We start from the raw sequence: 13,763 nt of genomic DNA, 5'->3' as shown, positions 1-13,763 counted from the left end.
CTCTGACACCATCAATTAGAATCCCTCAGATTATTTCAGCCATGGTCTAACCAATGCCTTGCTTTAGCAAGAACTCCCTATTGTTATACACCATTCCCTTTGACATTAAGGCCGTGGTATATCCCCAGACAATTAATCAGAAACTCAGGTTTGAAGACCCAAATTAAAATCCTGCCACAGTGGATGGTGGATTTTGAATTTAATAAACATCTGAAGTAAAGAGTGTAATGATGACCATGAAACCACGTCGATTGTCAGAAAAAAACATCTGGTTCAGTAATGTCCTGAAAGAATCATAGTCATACAGTCATTCAGCATGGAAACAGACCCTTCGGTCCAACTAGTCATGTCAACCATGTTCCCTAACTAAACATTTTCCACCTGTCTGCATTTGGCCCATATCCCTCCAAACCTTTCCTATTCATGTACTTAACCACATGTCTTTTAAATGTTATAACTGTACATTCATCCACCACTTCCTCTGGCAGTTCATTCCACATACTAACCACTCTATGTAAAATGTTGCCCCTCATACTTTTTAAATCTTTCTCCTCTCTCCTTAAAAAAATACCCCCTGGTTTTAAACACCCCCACTCTAGGGAAAAGATCCTTGCTATTCACCTTGTCTATACCCGTCACGATTTTATAAAACTCTATGAGGTAACCCCTCAACCTCCTACACTCCAGTAAAAAATGTCTCCGCTTATCCAACCTATCCATATAACCAAAATCTTCCATTCCAAGCAACATCCCAGTAAATCTTTTCTGAACCCTCTCCAATTTAATAATATCCTTGTTATAGCAACGTGACCAGAACTGCACACAGTACTCCAGAAGAGGTCTCACCAATGTCCCATAGAACCTCAACATGACTGGTCTGGCCTACATGTGACCCAATCCATGTGGATGACTCTCAACTGCCCTCTGAAATGGCTTAGCAAGCTACTTAGTTGTCACAGTGACTTTAAAGTCTCAAAAAAGAAATGAAACTGGACGGATCACCTGGCATCAACCCAGGCACCAGTAAAGACAGAAACAGTCCTGTTGACCCTGAAAAGTCCTCCTCACTAACATCTGGGGGGTAGTGCCAAAATTGGGAGAACTGTCTCACAGACCCGTCAAGCCACACCCTGATATAGTCATACTCACAGAAGCATGCCTTACAGACAATATCCCAGACACCATCATCACCATCCCTGGATATGTCTTGTCTCACCAGTAGAAGTGGCAGCACAGTGGTATACAGTCAGAAAGGAGTTGCCCTGGAAGTCCTCAACATTGACTCCTGACCCCATGAAGTCTCATGGCTTCAGGTTGAACATGGGAAAGCAACATCCTGGTAATTATCACGTGCCTTGGCTGATGAATTGATACTCTTCCATGTTGAACAACACACTGAGAGTGACACAGGCACAAAATATACTCTGGGTGGTGGGATTTCAATGTCCACCACCAAGAATGACTAGGCAGCAGTAATATTAATTGAGCTGGTTGGGTCCCAAAGGATATAGCTGCTAGACTGGCTCTGCGGCAGACAGTGAGGGAACCAACTAGAGGGAAAAACATTCTTGACCTCATCTTTACCAATCTGCCAGCTGCAGATACGTCTGACCACGACAGTATCAGTAAGAGAGACCACCACACATTGTCTCCACAATCAAACTCCCGCCTTCATATTGAGAACATGTGCTGTGTGGCACGATCACTGTGCTAAATGGGACAGACTTTGAACAGATCTAGTAACTCAAGACTGGGATTCCATGCGATGCTGTGGCCCATCAACAACAGCAGAATTGTACTCCAGCACAATCTGTAACCTCTTGGCCAGGCATATCCCTCTCTCAACCATTACCATCGTTAGGGAATCTACAAGGCACAAGTCAGCAGTGTGATGGAATACTTCCCACTTGCCTGGATGAGTGCAGCCCCAACAACACTCAAATCCCAGCAGATTCCTTTTAAAATTGGGAAGAAAACTATCCAGGTTTGTTGATGTAAGTCTGAAGGTGATGATTCTCCACTGGGTTAGAGCTCAATGCGAGCTCATAGTCTCGCGTATCACTGAGGGTCTTGGTAAGCTAAGCCCCAGGAATAAGAACATAAGAACTAGGAGCAGGAGTAGGCCATCTGGCCCATGGAGCCTGCTCCGCCATTCAATAAGATCATGGCTGCTCTTTTCATGGACTCAGCACCACTTACCTGCCTACTCACCATAAAACAGAATTCCTTTACTGTTGAAAAACCTACCTTTATTGTAAAAATATTCAGTGAGGTAGCCTCAACTGCTTTAATGGGCATGGAATTCCACAGATTCACAAACCTTTGAGTGACAAAGTTCCTCCTCAACTTAGTCCTAAATACACTCCCCCTTATTTTGAGACTATGCCCCTAATTCTAGTTTCACCCACCAGTGGGAACAATCTTCCTGATCCTAACTTATCTATTCTCTTCATACGTTTCTACAAGATTCCCTCCCCCATTCTTCTAAATTCCAATGAGTACAGTCCCAGTCTACTTATTCTCTCCTCATAAACTAACCCCCTCAACTCCAGACTCAACCCAGTGAACCTCCTCTGCACCCCCTCCAGTGCCAGTACATACTTTCTAAATTAAGGAGACCAAAACTGTACACAATACTTCAAGTGTGGCCTCACCAGCACCCTGTGATACAAGAGCCTCTCACTTTCCTTCCACTGCACCCAGGCAAATGGGTGTCTGACATCTGGGTCCTCACCCCTTTCAAGGAGAGAATCCTCATGTGTATGGGAGAAGAGCCAGACTGCTCCTGTGGGGATACTGAAAGATTCATGTCCCACCAACTGAGTAAGTACCATTCTTCATTCCAATGTACGTCTCCCAGTAACAGCACTGTCAGTCATGTTCATTACACATCACTTCTAACCATTAGTTGCAAAGTCCCACTCTCTTCTTTCACTTGCCAATACCTCCAGAGAGACAGGCAGAGCCCACCTCCTTGAGAACAGGAGTACTGAGGCTTCAGGTGACCCATTGACAATACTGCCTCCTGCACCCTGCACCAGCTCCGATGATGGCACCCCGGTGGGAACATCAGGCTTTGAGAGTGTGCGAGCACAATCTGGTGGGCAGCTGGCCAAGGTGAAAACAACACCCCAGAATGTTGGCACACGGGAGGCCACCAGAGACCAGGCTCTTTATCAGCCCTGGACTGGCGAGGACACAGTGGTGTCAGACATCGGAGTCTTTGTCCAAATGCACAAGGAGAGATAGGACCTGTGAACATGGATGTGAGGCAGAATGGCCCTCATTGCTCCAGAAACTGCAGTCTCACGGGCTGCTGGAAGGTGAAAACAGCACCTCAATCCCCCATTCAGCTTCAGGACCAAAGCCATGGGGAATAGGGAACCTGCAAACACTCCAGGTGCCTCTTCCTCATGAGGAGACAGGGCAATGTTAAGAAGATCCCAGTCGGAGGAGAAACCACACGCAAGCCCCTCAGAAGCCTCCACTCAGGACACTCTAAAGACAGTCTTGACCTCCACCTCCACCTTGCCTGAACCTCTCTAATGGGGTGGGGCTCTAAGACTACTTAACAGCAATTATACGCCTCATACAATCCTGAACCACACTTCCACCACAGTCTAGCGTATCACTGAATCTTATATAACTAGAGCATGGAAGGAGGCCTTTTGACCTATTGTACATGTGCTACCCAACAGGTAGCCATCCAGCCTCATCCCACTTCCTGGTTTTGAGTAGTTTCACATTGTCAGCTACATCTCTTCAGGTTTATATCCATGTACTCCTTGAGCGTTATGAGGATTTTGAACGCTATCTTGTATAATAGCCATACATTCCACATGCATCTGGCACATATCTAAGCATTTATCTTTTGAGATGCTAGACATGGGAATGTTGGTTTTTCCTATTCAGTCTAATTATAGCTTCTCATTTCCTTACAGTTTTCTAATAAAATGAAAAAAAAAGCAACCTTTGTCTGAAGTCAGGACATTAAAGCTTTTGGCATTGAGTTGCCAATGGTCTTATGGTCGGCATCTCTTACCTGTTGACAATGAATGGCCAACTAATCTGACCTATACTTACAATGTTCTTGGAATCATTTAAAATTATTCAAAGTATGGATGCACCTTCTTACATGCTGGACCTAAAAAATGTTGAGATGCAGCAGGAAATTGTATATGAAGCAGTCAGTAGTGTTTCAGTGTAAATGTCAATAAGCTGAAAAGGCCAATTGATTCACCAAGCAAGACTCCATCAGCCATATATACCGGCCTCTATCCATCTCCACCCAAGAACCATGAAAGACAATCACAGTGAATGTAAAGATCAAGTACAAAGAGAAATTGATGGAGAAACTCAGCAAGTCTGGCAGCACCTGGGGAGAAGAAGCAAAGTCAATGTTTTGAGTCCTTTTCCCCTTTCGAGGAAAAGTCATATCAGACTCGAAATACTGACTTTGTTCCACTCTCCACAGCTGCTGCCAGCACTTGCTGTTTTTTATTCAGATTTCTAGCGTCTGAGGTACTTCTGCTTTTATTTATATTATTGTTTCTCACCTAAAGAAGCAAAGCATCGCTGATCCAGTCGTGAGAGCAACTAAGGAGATACTGTGTCCCAGCGTATAAATAGCCTTCACCACCACGAAAAAGGCAACCTTGGAGACAACATAACATAGCAGTTAGCCAAACAAACTAGCATCAATTACTCTGCACAGACAACAAAAGTAATTCAGTAGAATTCAACACCAGATACTCTAATCTTACCCTGAGATTATGTGCAAAATGACCAGTTCCCACTGCTGCAACTGTCCGTTTGATCTCAATGCAACATCATTACTAGGTTTACTTAGCCCTATTGTACATCAAAACATTGAATGTAAACCAACTTGTTTTTCTTGTGTCACTGAATCACTTCAAATCATCTCCACACTGCTCCTTCTGTTGAAGCCAAGAATTTCCATTTTGCAGCCTAAGGGCTGGCAACTTAACTGGTGACTGCCAGTCACACAGCGTTAATATGCTCCAGGCATACCCCACTGTATGACTGCCATCAAGCTGGGAGATTAACTCTGTTTCAGTACAAAGTGCAGGAGGACAGGCCAGGAGCAAAGGCTGAAAATAAGATGACAATCCAGTGAAGCTACACACAGGACAGAGCTAATTTACCCCACAATCACCTGATTGGACCTAAACTCTGCAGTTCTGCCACATCCAGCCGTGAATGATTGTCGACACCTAACAGGAAGAGGAGGAGGTTGTAGAGTATTCCCATACTCAACAATGGAGGAATGCAAAGTTGGGGAATTTGTATTTATCTTTAGCCAGCAGAGTGGATGATCTGTCTCAGCCTGAATTCCCAACATCACCGATCCAGTCTTCAGTCATTGCAATTCACTCCATATCAAGACATTCACAGACTAAAAGCAGCTTTTCAAAAGAAGACTACTGACCTAATATGGCTGCTGTGCTCAACTGTCAAGCCTGGGCAACGCAGACCAAATATAAAAAACTAACTGTATCAGAATTACCATTTTAATTAAGAAGTACTGAAGCTTCAAGAAATATGCATCACTTCTTTTACTCACATTTGCATTGTAAGTTCACATATTGAGAGATGAAAGAATGTCTACAACTATCCCATTTGGAATGACACAGATATCAAAATCTGCTCAGAAACTGAATGCAAACACCTGCCTTAGAGCAATAAGAGAGAGAAAGCAACATGGACTGATACCACCAAGGGTACTGAAAGCTCTTCTCTCTCTCTCTCTCTCTCGCTTGATCTCTTTCTTTTATTCAATTTTAAAAAGAAGTGAGGGTGGGCGGCTATACCGATGGGAAGGTAAAGGCAATTACAGTTTAAAATTCTAGGGCCCTTCAGTTTTGAGAGTGACATCTGACTCTGAACAGTGTAACTGATCTCTCATTTCCTCAGAACTGGCAAGGTTTACAGCTAACCTTGTTTCCTAAGTTGATGGTGATGTTACTTTTTTTGATAGCACTGGTTTTTTGCTACTTCTGAGGCAACAGGAGAACAGTTAAACTGTTGGGAGTCAGATTTCACTCTCAAAACTGAAGGACACTAAAATTTTAAACTGTAATTGCCTTTACCTTCCTGTCTGTATAGCCACCCACCCTCACTTTTTAAAACTTTCTTAACTGTTACAAGTGATGTCACATTTGTTATTGTTTTGGGTTTAATAAATGATAAAACTCCACTTCTTTTCATTCAAGAAAACCTTGTGTTTAACTTATATACACATTATCAATTTTGGAAGTTGGACCTCAATATAGTGATAGATGAATATTGATTACTTTTGCGGAGGGTTCCCTTTATAGAAAAGGTCACGCAGTCCTACCAGAATGGTAATCTTATTCAATATGTGTTAAGGCAGCAAATGACTGAAATCAAGGATTTTGGGAATTGCCAAATTGTTAATGGAAAAAAATGTTTATATTGTGTGGTTTATGACACGTAAAGATATATGGCCATGAACTTTGTATTCAGCTCATAAGAATGCTCTGTTTTCAGGTCAGTTCAGAAAACATTAAATGGTAGTCAGAAGCACGTACTGTTACGACACGGGGGTAAACTCCCCCGCTTAATGTAAACCAGCAACACAGAAGAGATTTATCCCGTGCAGTAATCTGTGAAAATTCAAGGACAACTTTAAGAAATAAAGTTGTGAATTTTTACTTTAAGTATAACAGAGAATGTTGAACTAATAACTATTTACAACTCTTTCCTCTAACCTGTCGTTTACCTTCCCCTTCTACCATATTTGTCCAATAAAACCCCCAAGATTTACAAAACAAAACTTCTTATCTCAAAACCAGGCAGTTTTCAGTTTTCTCTGTATTCCTGTCTTCTTTTCTTCTTCTTGGGGATTCTGCTTCACAGGTTACTGATCGATAAAGGTACCTTTTGAGAGAGCTGTTTTTTAGGCAGTCTACATGCTGGTAGATTGGCAGTTCTCCCCTCAACTGTTCAATTTTCCCATGTCTTATACTCCCAAAGCATTAGATTGTGTCATTGGCGTTTAAGATTGTCAATTCAAACTGGACTGAAGTTTGGTATTTTTCGGGGTATAATTTAAACTGATTGGCTTAATTTGAATCTGTTTTGTCTCCATGCAACCAGCTGCTCTAGTTACCCCAGTAGCTGGAGCACATGTTACATTATATCTTATTGAGAACACTTGGTGCTGTCACTACTATCCTTTAACTCTCTAAAAGGTACAGTACACCCACATCTTCATAACACCTCTCCTATTAAGAAAAATTAAACCATCGTAATGAAAAGATGGCTTCATTTCTTTTTCTATTTTTAAGCACATTAGCGTAACATGCTGATAACTTTAATATAAGTTCACCTTAACTTCTTCCCATATACTTGTATATATATAAAGCATTAAATAAATACAAATCTCATCTAAACTCTATCAGTTAAATCTGCGATAACACATCTGCGATTACATTCTTATGACCCACAACATGTAGGATTTGTAAATTAAATGTCTGCAGCATAAGACTCCAAAGAAATAGTCTCATATTCTTGTCTTTCAAGCATTCTCAATATGTAAGTGGATTGTGATCCGTGTGCACAACCATCTCCGACACATTGTGACATACACGTTAAAATGTTGTACGGCCAGTATCAAACTCAAACATTCTTTTTCAATTCTGGAGTATTTCCTCTGGGGAATGTTGATCTTTTTTGCAAAGTAACCAACTGGCAGTTCATTCCCATCCTCATCTTCCCGTAGAGGTATAGCTCCAACTCCTATGTCACTAGCATCAATGGTGACTTTAAAAGGTTTTGAAAAGTTTGATGCAGCTAAAACTGCTTTGGTGGTTAATATTGCTTTCAAATGGTCGAATGCATTGTTCTGTCCACTGAAACTTTGTGATCTTCTTCAGCAAATTGGTTAACGGTGCTACTATACTGCTGTAGTTTGGAACAAATTTCCAACAGAATCTGCTGAGTCCTAAGAATCAAAGCACCTCTTTCTTCAAGATTGGTCATGGAAATTCCTCGATGGTCTTCGTCTTTACCTTCCATGGAGTCAACCTTCTGGAACTGATGTTATGTCCCAAGAATGTCACCTCTGCAAGAGTTTTATTTAAGTTTATCACCAGTTTCGCTTCTCATAGTCATTCAAAGTGCTCTGCCAACTGTACCATGTGATCTTTACAGGACATACTAAAGATCACTCGATCATCCAAATAGACTGTACAGCTTGTTAACCCAGCTACAACTCTGTTCATGAATCTTTGGAATATTGCAAGTGCATTCTTCATTCCAAAGGGCATCACTTTAAACTGATATAGCCCACTTGGGGTTACAAACACAGAAATCATTTCGCCATCTCTGATAAAGGTACCTGCCAGTAACCACAACTTGATGTTTAACTGGCTTGTCCAACTTTCTCGATACAGTCCTCCAATCTAGGAATTGGATATGAGTCCGATTTTGTAATGGCATTGACCTTCCAATAATCCACGCAGAATTGTTGAGTCCTGTACGGTTTGGGAATTAAGACAATCGGCGAACTCCACTCGCTCTGGCTTGGTTCGACGATGTCCTGGTTGAGCATGGCCTCCTCCACCTCCACATAGACCTGTCTGGCTTTGAAAGGATTAAGCCGACAGGACTGTCGGTTTATCACAATAGTATTCCTAACATCTACTTCATGTACAATAGCATTACTCCTCCCTAACTGATTCTTACATATGTCCTTATACTACAGTGACAAATCTTTCAAGTGCATTCTATGTTCCTGAGACAGATCACTTACGAACCATCTCACTCCTCCAGGACTTCTTCATCTTTAATCTATTTTGAGGCACATCAAAATCCATATCATCTGGATTTGATTCCTCACTCTGCAGGGCAGTAAGTAACACCTGTTTCTCCACTTCTTTCCCTCTAGTATAATATGCTTTCAACATGTTCACATGATATACCCGATACCTTTTGATACCTTTTTCTTCTATCTGGCTTCTTTACTAGATAGTTACTCAACTTTTTCTCAATTTGATCGGGACTATTAAACCTGGCTTTGAAGGGATCTCCTATCACTGGTAACAGTACTAACATATTATCCTCTCGGGGCTTTTATCTGCCACCTGCTTCATTCTATACTGTGCCCTCTTTAGATGCTGTTTAGCTAACTCACCTACACTATTTAATCTCTCCCTCACCTCCAATACAGAATCCAAGTGTGAGATCTCCAACTTTGGTCCTGTCAATTTTTCTTTCATTAATTTCAAAGGGCCTCTCACTTCATGACTGAATATTAACTTGGAGGGAGTGAACTGCGTAGATTTGTTTGGGGCATCTCTAAGGGCAAACAATACAAATGGGATACCTTTATCCCAATCATTTGGCTAATCCTGACTGTATACTCTCAACATGGTCTTCAAAGTCTGATGCCACCTTGCTAAACCTCCCTGGGATTCAGGATGACATGCACTGGATTTAAAGTGCTGTAATCTAACCTATCCATAACCTCCTTAAACAATCCAGCAGTAAAATTTGACCCTTGGTCCGACTGAATCTGTCTGGGTAGCCCATACTGTGTGAAGAAAGCTGCTAACTCCTCTATTACCTTTTTTTGCCTTGAAACTCTGTTATAGAATTGCCTCTGGAAATCTGGTAGACACATCCATTATGATTAACAAGTACTGGTTCCCACTTTTAGTTCTCGGGAGGGGACCTATACAATGAATTATAACCCGCATGAAAGGTTCTTCAAATGCGGGAGTTGGCAACAAAAGTACTGGTTTTATTATCGCCTGTGGGTTACCTGCCATTAGGCATGCATGACAAGTCCAGCAAATGTTAACCACATCCTTGTGCCTTCCAGGCCAGTAAAAATGTTTTTGTACCTTAGTCTGAGTCTTTCGTACCCCTAGGTGACCTCCTACTGGTAGTTCATGTGCTACACAACACCTCCTGTCTGTATGCTCCCGGTAACACAATCTGGTGCACTTCGGCCCATTTCTCCTCTGTTGTCTTGTCTTGCTGTTGCAAGTCCCTTAGCCTTTCAGGACAAAACACTTCTGTCTGACCCTCTGCCTGTTCAGGGTTTTACTGCACCATTACGTCAAGCAGGGTGTCCGCTAATTAAACCTCAACTCCTTCATCTTTCTCTTTACTTTTCGCTTTGTGCTGTGACTTATGATAGTGGGATCTGGGTACCACACTGTCTGGGAAAATACCAGGATATTTCTGTTTTAACTCCTCAATTTCTTGGTCTTCCTCGGGCTTCTCCACAACAAGGGGCGTCACTCTCACCTTGAATCCTGTCAAATCATTCCCAAGAATTAACTGAATTCCTGGAACTGACACGCTGTCAATCACTCCCACTCTAACATCCCCGGTCTTTTGTTGGCACTCCAACCAGTTCTTACAGAGGGGAGCGCTAAATTTCTGTCCATCTATCCCATAAATTATCACAGTGTCGGATAACAGATCAGAAAGAGTGCATTTTCACTCATCTTTATTATCAGCGGCTGGTTAGATCCTGCATCTCTCAAAAGTATAACTTCTTGTCCTTCTCTCCCTGGTCTTTCTGAGTAAACTTTACCCACAGAGGCGAATTCTTTGTGGAGATTAGGCACTAACTCCATACCCAGCCCCTGCCTAGGCTGTGCACTCTCCTGCAGCTCCTCGGCTCTTCTTGGGGTGTCCTTTACTACCTTCAGTAATGCCACTGGCTTAGCTTCTTTTACCACATCTTTTCCCACAGCGCCTTTCTTTAACAACCAGCACCGTGACTTTACCTGTCCCAATTTACCACAGTGGAAACACCTTTTCCCAGTGCCCTCCTGAAATCATCGGCACTGTAATTTTTTCCCACTTCATTACAGTCAAAACTCCGAAGGCCTTTCACCTCCTGTCCACCCTCTTGGGCTTCTATTTTATCCTGTGGTAGATTCTTACCAGTGCTCTCTACTCTTCGTTTAGTAAAGTAGGATCACCCCTTCTCTCAACTTCTATTCCTCACAGGACGAAATTCTGGGTGGAAATTTGTCTTATGCATCAAAATATATTCATCGGCTAATTCTGCTGCCCTTCTCACTTCCTGAACTTTCTGATCCTCCATGTAAATTCTTACCATTTCTGGAAGCGAGTTTTCAAACTTCTCCAGCAGAATAATCTCTCTTAGAGCCTTAAATGTCTTATCTATTTTCAAATCATGCACCCATGTATCAAAATGACTACTTTTAATTCTTTCGAACCCAACATAAGTCTGTCCTGGTTCCTTCTTTGTGTTACCGAACCACCGTCTATATGCTTCTGGTACCAATTCATAAGCACTTAAAATAGCCTGTTTAACCACTTCATAATCTCTTGACACCTCACCTGACAGTGCAGCAAATACCTCACTAGCTCTGCCAACTCATTTAGTCTGAACTAACATTACCCATAAATCCTTGGACCACTCCATCTGCCAAGCCAATTTTTCAAATGAAATAAAGAAGGCATCAATATCTTTCTCATGTAATCTCCATCCTATTAACTTGACTTTGCTGATTAATTCACAACTTCTCAAGTTCAAATTCTTTCTCTTTTTGCTCAGCTAAGAACTTTCTCTCTTTTTCCTCTCTCTCTTCTCTCTCTCTTCCTTTCTTCTCTCTCTCTTTGCTCAGCCAAGAACCTTCTCTGTCTCTCTTTTCCCCCCCTCTTTCTCTCCTCTCTCTTTCTCTTTCTCTCTCCCTCTCTCTCTCTTTGTTTATCTTCTAAATCCATTTTCCTCAGTTGTAATTTAACTTTTTCTACCTCAACTGCATTTTTCTGTTTCCCTGATACACCTAAGTGTTTGAGTAATTCCCTTACAATTTCTGCTTTACTTTTGTCCTTGGTTAAACCCAAATCTAACTTATTTACTAATTCTAAAAGTATGGCCTTTTTCTTTCCTTCTAAACTTTCTTGGCAAATTTGAGAATCATTTTCAAATCCCAGAACCTCTTTAGCAATTTGAAGAGCCATTTCTCTCACTTTTAATTTAATCAACCACAAGTCACTGAAATTAAACAAATTGCCACACCTATTGTATATAGGGTTGCTCACTGACCTGCAAGGTTCATCTCCAGACATTTTATTACCTTACTAGGTAACATCTTCAGTGGACCTCATGCAAAGCAATGCTGAAAATTCCTGCTTTTTATTTATATGTTTGGGTTTCTTTGGGTTGGTGATGCAATTTCCTGTGGTGATGTTATTTCCTTTGGTGAAGTCACTTCCTGTTCCTTTTCTCATGGGGTGGTAGATGGGGTCTAACTCGATGTGTTTGTTGATAGAGTTCCGGTTGGAATGCCATGCTTCTACAAATTCTCGTGCATGTCTTTGTTTGGCTTGTCCTAGGATGGATGTATTGTCCCAGTCGAAGTGGTGTCCTTCCTCATCCGTATGTGAGGATACTAGTGAGAGAGGGTCATGTCCTTTTGTGGCTAGTTGGTGTTCATGTATCCTGGTGGCTAGTTTTCTGCCTATTTGTCCAATGTAACGGTTGTTACAGTCCTTGTCACACCTATGTTTTATTGAAAGATCTAGGACACTAACCTGTAAGTGTTTAAATCTGCTGGGATTTTTCGTACCCCCAAATCTATTAAATCTGTCTAAACAGTTCAAATCACAGACCTGAGTCCCCAAACTGTTATGACATGGGGTAAACTTTCCTGCTTAATGCAAACCAGCAACACAGAAAAGATTTATACCGTGCAGTAATCTGTGAAAATTCAAGAGGCCAAGAACAATGTAAAGTAAAAATAAACAACTCTATTTCTTAACGTATAACAGAGAATGATTAACTAACAACTATTTACAATTCTTTCCTCGAACCTAACTTTTATCTTCCCTTTCTACCATACTAGTCCAATAAAACCACCGATTAAGATTCACAGAACAAAACTTTTTATCTCAAAACCAGACAACTCTCTGTTTTCTCTGTATTCCTGTCTTCTTTTCTTCTTGGGGATTCTGCTTCACAGGTTACTGATCGATAAGGGACTTTTGAGAGAGGTATTTTTTTCAGGCAGTCTTTACATGTTAGTGGCTTGGCAGTTCTCCTCCCAACTGTTCAATTTTCCCCGGTCTTATAACCCCAAAACATCAGATTGTGTCATTGGCTTTTAACATTGTCAATATACTAACTTCAAACTGGACTTGAGTTTGGTATTTTTCGGGTTATAATTTAAACTGATTGGCCTAATTCAAATCTGTTTTGTTGTTTCCAGGCAGCTACCCTAACTACCCCAGTAGCAAGAGTACATGTTACATTGTATCTTACTGAGAATACTTGGTGCTAGCTTTTAACTCTCTTAAAGGTACAGTACACCCACATCTTCATAATAGTACTGTTTCTCTCCTTGAAAGGAGATTTTCAAGGTAGTTCAGGGAACCAGTCATCCCGGCATAAGAGGTTAATTTGTACATATTCCCAAACCAGGAGAGTTTGCTTAAGAAACTAGAGGATATTAATAGTGTTATGAATAGTGAGAAAGCTTGTCAAATGATACAGTAGGATATAGATAATTTGGAAAGTTTGGTGGAAAAGTGGCAAATGGAGTTTAATCTAAATATTGCGTGCAATTCTGGTCTCCTTCCTATCGGGAAGATGTTGTGATACTTGAAAGGGTTCAGAAAAGATATACAAGGATGTTGCCAGGGTTGGAAGATTTGAGCTATAGGGAGAGGCTGAACAGGCTGGGGCTGTTTTCCCTGGAGCGTCAGAGGCTGAGGGGTGACCTTATAGA

The 13,763-nt window shown here is 41.5% G+C and overlaps 1 protein-coding gene across 1 annotated transcript in view; it reads right to left on the bottom strand.

The window, feature by feature from the left end:
* The window catches only part of vipr2 (vasoactive intestinal peptide receptor 2), a 126,940-nt gene that overhangs the window by 51,740 nt on the left and 61,437 nt on the right, over nt 1–13,763 (bottom strand). The window contains exon 5 of the mRNA XM_043690682.1: nt 4,557–4,654. Within this exon, the coding sequence (XP_043546617.1) occupies nt 4,557–4,654 (98 nt within the window). The remainder of the gene's footprint in view (nt 1–4,556; nt 4,655–13,763) is intronic.

The sequence above is a fragment of the Chiloscyllium plagiosum genome, chromosome 5, assembly GCF_004010195.1.
Source record: "Chiloscyllium plagiosum isolate BGI_BamShark_2017 chromosome 5, ASM401019v2, whole genome shotgun sequence".
NCBI classification, from domain to species: domain Eukaryota; kingdom Metazoa; phylum Chordata; class Chondrichthyes; order Orectolobiformes; family Hemiscylliidae; genus Chiloscyllium; species Chiloscyllium plagiosum.
Note: the sequence above shows the minus strand (reverse complement) of the source record. Positions and strands in the feature narration are given on the sequence as shown.